General features: G+C 30.7%; 2 protein-coding genes across 2 annotated transcripts in view; both read left to right on the top strand.

The window, feature by feature from the left end:
- LOC108735771 overlaps positions 1-4,787 on the top strand; it is a 5,917-nt gene extending 1,130 nt beyond the window's left edge. The window contains exons 2-5 of the mRNA XM_018467911.1: positions 2,124-2,306; positions 2,381-3,601; positions 3,656-3,800; positions 4,604-4,787. Of these exons, the coding sequence (XP_018323413.1) occupies positions 2,124-2,306; positions 2,381-3,601; positions 3,656-3,800; positions 4,604-4,740 (1,686 nt within the window). The 3' untranslated portion in view covers positions 4,741-4,787. The remainder of the gene's footprint in view (positions 1-2,123; positions 2,307-2,380; positions 3,602-3,655; positions 3,801-4,603) is intronic.
- Positions 4,788-5,485: 698 nt separating this feature from the next.
- The window catches only part of LOC108733748 (MICOS complex subunit MIC27), a 1,816-nt gene continuing 1,665 nt past the window's right edge, over positions 5,486-5,636 (top strand). The window contains exon 1 of the transcript XR_003232009.1: positions 5,486-5,571. The gene's annotated coding sequence lies outside the window, so the exon portion shown is untranslated. The remainder of the gene's footprint in view (positions 5,572-5,636) is intronic.

Genomic DNA, 5,636 nt, shown 5'->3' with positions numbered 1-5,636 from the left:
TATGTTTCGCGTAGAAAATAATAATAATTTATATTGTCTTTAATGTAGTACAGGAATAACATTTTTTTACATAATTAACAAAGAATCGATTTTAGTGTTTTTTTTTTAAACTTTCGTCTTTTCTCATATTAATTAAAATAGTAGAATACTCTAGATAGGAAGTCCCTGCACTGATGTTGCAATTGTGTATTCAGATAAAATTTTCAAACAGACAGCTATGTCGAATTGATTTTTTATTGGTAGACACAAGGTAACTACTGCCATTTCTACATAGGTACTTACACAATAGGTACCGTTGTTTCAATGTAACAGCTATCCGAATTACTAAAAAATATATTTTAAAAAGGTTGTCAATTTATTCATTAAATCAGTTAAAAGTGTCTTTGTATGATATAAATATGATATTTCAGTGACATTGTTAGTGGTTATCTAATATGCAATATTAATTTGAAAATTTGAAATCATTTTTCGATTTTTAATCCACTACAAACTTCCCTCAAATTAATGAGGAAAATATTTTTGTTGCTGTTGTTACATCCCCGCTCTGACAGAGCGTTGGTGCGTAAAGCCAAAGGTCTCGGGTTCGATTCCCGGCGGGGGTGTGACAACAGCAACAAAAATATTTTCCTGGTTAATCTGAGGAAAGTTTGTACTGGATTAATTAAATATGATATTTCAGAATTATCCATACATAGGGTGTTCAAAATACTGAAAAATTTAGACAACAAAAACATTCTTATTTTAAATGGAACACATATTTTCGCATATTCGAATACGGTTTGTTGGGATATTTTTCGTTATTAAAACAAACAACATGTTCCAGCAATAATTTTGTCACATTTTCAATTTATGCATTAATCTTTTATCTTTTTTAATTCAAAGGTCTCAATAATGTAAATTCATACCTACCACTTAATACTAAATAATATAAAAAGATTTAACAATCGAAATGGCAATTCAATGCATGACCGACTTAATATTTAAAAATCATTAAAATTGACCATAATTTACAAAAATCAGCTATATTTTCTTATACGTAAATGATAGGTTAGGGTACGTACATACTAAACGGTTCAGAATAAAAATCCGCATTGAAAATACCTTTTGTTTTTTTGCGAATGAAAATTTAAAAAGATTTAAAAGTGATAATCTGTAAAAAAAAAAAATACAATTATTTCNAGTGATAATCTGTAAAAAAAAATACAATTATTTCTGGTAGAATAATAAAGCAAAAAAGAGTCTCATTATAGCTTCTGGTGGCCATTAAAAAAAATTAATAAAGAGACTCAAAAAAGTACAATGTCATCACTCATAATTATTTACGTATATTGCTCTCATTCGACAGTCAATAGTATTCACAGCTTTTCCGTTTCCGATGTTTCACAATTTGTAAAAAGACAAGGTTAATAAATAAATAATATATTTTGCAGACAATTATTATCATTTAGGTGTGAAGTTCTTCAACTAGTGCTTCCCGCACAGGGACATTGCCAGCTTTTGCTTTTGCATGAGCCAAAGTTGGGCCATGTCCTGTTATAGTTATATTTTAAGTTTCATACAACCCAGGACGTAGGTTCCGTAATAATCTCTGTCAGAAGTGAAATTTTTTTGGGTATAATAAGTACCCAACTAATCATAATCATTGAGAGAAAAATCTTAAAAATAGTAGATATATATGTTTTTGCATCATTAAAAAAACATTGTTAATGGAATATACTTCATGGTAATTCATAATGATGCAGGAATAAAATAAATCATGTGGTATTGGCAACTTCCACACTATTTATTGACCTTAACAATTGTTTCGCCACTTTATGGCTTCTTCAATAGATAAATTGATGTAAGTGTAAAAAAAAATAAAAAGTGCGGAAGTTGTCAATAACTTTTTATTGTATTTCTGCTTTAAAATACAAAAATGTCGCATAATTTTGCATAAGCAAAGCTTGTTGAGTATGTTATTACATTGTATTGAGTATTCAGGATGTGCCAGTAGATAACCCAAAATTTTCAATGCATGGGGTATGGGACATGGGTCATCTGTATAGTTACGACTCTGTCCCCGCATAAAATCAATTAAGTTAAAAATTTTAATAGATATCATGTATAACAAAAAAAAATTGCAGAAACATAACGAATACAACGAAAACAATCTTGCCCTGTCTCCCTACGGGGCCATCAGCGTCCTCGTGGCTTTAAAAGAGGGAACAAGAGGTGTTGCTCAGAATGAAATTCAGCAAACGCTTCATCTCCCTTACGATCCTTCAACAGTTAGAATAGGACTCCGAGATGTCTTGCGTCGATTGAAGGTTCGTAGATTTTTAAAGAAAATTTTTAAACTTTTCTGTTAGAAAAGAATCAAAACTTATAAAACTTATTTTAGACTTACTTTATCCCTGAAGAAGGCTTTTTAGCAGGCTTGACATTTAACAATGACAATATCTCATTAAAAAGCGATTACAGAGATCTTTTAATGTTCTACGGATACGATGTTGGGTCCTTTAACAAACCCCTGTATCCTTCCACTACTACGGAAAACACCACCGGTTCTGATTTATCTAGAACAACAGAGACATCGTCATCAACAACAACAAAATCCACTGAAACACCTTTAGAAGAAGAAATTGAAACCACAATTACTACTTTTGTTCCAATTGAAAATATGTTAAGAACTACGACGTTAAGTATGACTGAATCAACTACAGAAATTGAACTTAGACAAATTAGTGCAGGGATGACACCGTCCACAACTAAAGGAATAAACACCGCAGAAGAGGCCACAACAGTAATTTCAACATTATCGCCGACCTCTGAAGAGACAACTATTTCTACCCTAGTAACTTTTTCTTCTACTGAATCATTAGGAGAGCCCAGCACCCTCGACATGGAAACAACTACTTCATCTACATTTTCTACAGCATCTACTAACAGGGAAATTGAAAGCACAATTCTATCGATCACCCCCAGTGAAATGAATACATTCTCGCCAATTTCCTTAAATTTTACCGAAAATGCTTCCGATTCAGTTACATCTAGTACATATTTTTCTAGTACTGAAGGTGAAACATCAATAGAGGACATCACTACAATTCCTATAACCTCGACCACTCATATGCCTCAACCAGAAACACCAACACCAGCAAAATTAAAAAAACGAACTTCTTCGAAAAGAAAAAGAAGTCCGTACAGTAACACCCCCTCAAAATATTACTTGCCATCCAATACCAATTCAGACATTCGCCAAAATCAACAAAGTCCTAGTAAAATAAATTACGAAGTCGATCCTTCCGTTATCTCATTCCTAGTGGACGGAAAAACTCGAGAAACGAACATTAGCTTTATGACTTATAAAGCGATATTACCGTATTGTTATATACCCAATTTGAAATCTTTAGCTTTGAGTTTCCCTTTGGATAGCGAAAATTACTATCTTTTGATAATTTTACCTTTAGACGACTGTGGGGCAGATTTCGTGTTGGAAAGAATCGGATATGATATCACTCTGAGAGATATAGTTGCATCCTTAACATTTACCTATGTTAAAGCCACAATTCCAAGTTTTATGTTAAAAGGAACTGTATTGTTAACCCCTACATTACAAAAGGTAAATTTGCGATTTTTTTTACTGGGAAAAAACACATGTTTGTTATTCTTTTAGATGGGAATTACATCGGTTTTTGAACCGAAAAAAGCTGATTTTTCGGAAATGACAGAGGCAAAGGAAATTTACGTGACAAATATCGAACAACTGATAACAGTAAGGATAAGAAATTACATTGATCCAAACCAATTAGATTATTTCGGTAAATATTTTTAATTTTTAAACATCAATGCAAAATTAATTTAATTCTTTAACTTGAGATGTCGCGTGGCGGTAGAAATTAAATTAATTTCGCAGTGATGTTCAAATATTTTAATATTGAGCTTAGTTAATCTGTTATTGGAACCGTGGGAAATAGGAAGCATATCCACGTATTAATAATTATGTTTCGCGTAGAACAGCGTGATGATTTAAAAAAGTTTTTTTTTCATACGTATTGGCCTTCGGTCTCGATGCAGAGTAGCATTAAAATTAATAGCACGACCTTGTTTTACCTATTTGATCGTTATTTGTATATCGCGTGAAGAAAAATTAGTTCTCAATGATAAAGAAGAATAAAATAGGAGCTTACAACCGCAGCTGTTAACCTCTTATAAAAGTACGAAGAAATGTACAATTATTTCAACTTTAAATTTAAAAAGAATAAAAAAAGGATGACAATAGATTGCAATTTTTTTCGTTTCTTTATTCATTTTATGATTGCGCTCTAGTTTTCAAAATTAGTAGATGCAGTAAAATTATAGCCTACTGATTACTTTTTCGAGATATATTAGAGCGCTTAAAAATAAAATTAATAAAATTCAACCTTCATTAAACAATTTAAACAATTGCCCTGATGACCCTTAATAAAGTACACTATGGCAATTATTGTATACAAATAAAATTGCCCTGTTGTCTCACCTATTTATTTTAAATGAAAGATAATTGCTCGTGACGCGCGCTATTGTTTCGGTGTTAATGCCAAAATAATTGTTTTTAAACCGTCTATTGTTCGTTTTTTTGCAGGAAACCATTATTATCAACAAAATCCTGTCTGGTTTAAAGCCGATCATCCTTTTTTATATTTCGTTATGGACTCTCGTTTGCATGTCTCCCTTATGGCAGGAAAAATTACAAATCCTTTAAATTCGAGAATTAGTTAGCTCTTTTATAATTTTATGTACATTCAGTGCATAATTATTTAATTAATAAACAGTAATTAGTATGGTATCAAATACTTGTTCATTTATTTGTGCAATACTTATATATTTCTTATTCCGACTTTTATAGTAATCGAAAACACAAAATTTAATTATCCAATTGTCAAAAGCAAAAAAGAAAAGAATGTTTTGACACTTTCACTGTCATCATGGCAAATAATTTCTAACTTTTTCGCTCATTAACTCATAAAAAATTATAGTAAAACAAAAAAAGCATAAAAATGAGTTGCCCAAGAAAAGATCCAGAAATCCCCTGTAATGCTAATGATACTGATGAATATAATCCTGGTATTTTATCCAATACTGGAACAGCATGGATAAAAGTAAGTTTGTTTTTGGTTAGTTTTGTTAAGTGTTGTATAATAACAAAATCCCGTTGAAGTTTTCCTTTTTATATTTATAAGTTTAGACTCAATTTTTTTATATTTTTAAAAGACACTGAGGGAACTTTTAATGGCTCCACCGTTGAAATGTTGCGACTGTATACCTCCAGCTCAGCCATGTCCACCCCCGGAAGAAGAGGACGAAGAATTTAACGCTTGCAAAAGGAGATTACAGGAAAGAAGAGGACAAAAATAAAAAAAAAATGAAAATCAAATAAACATCATAAAATAAGATGTAAATTAGCTAAAACATTAAATAAATATTCCTACAATAAATAAAATAGGTAACTAAGTGAAACAAAGTTTGTTTATAATATTGTGACATTGGTTTTTAAATAATTTGAAATTGATAGTGTTCTAATCATTCACATATTTACATTCTTTTTTAAAGGTATGTAAAATATCTCTTAAAAAAGTTATTTACTTATTTCATATTTAATGAAAATTATTTTGTAA

Source organism: Agrilus planipennis, unplaced genomic scaffold (assembly GCF_000699045.2).
Source record: "Agrilus planipennis isolate EAB-ADULT unplaced genomic scaffold, Apla_2.0 scaffold138, whole genome shotgun sequence".
In the NCBI taxonomy this organism is placed as follows: Eukaryota; Metazoa; Arthropoda; class Insecta; order Coleoptera; family Buprestidae; genus Agrilus; species Agrilus planipennis.
Note: the sequence above shows the minus strand (reverse complement) of the source record. Positions and strands in the feature narration are given on the sequence as shown.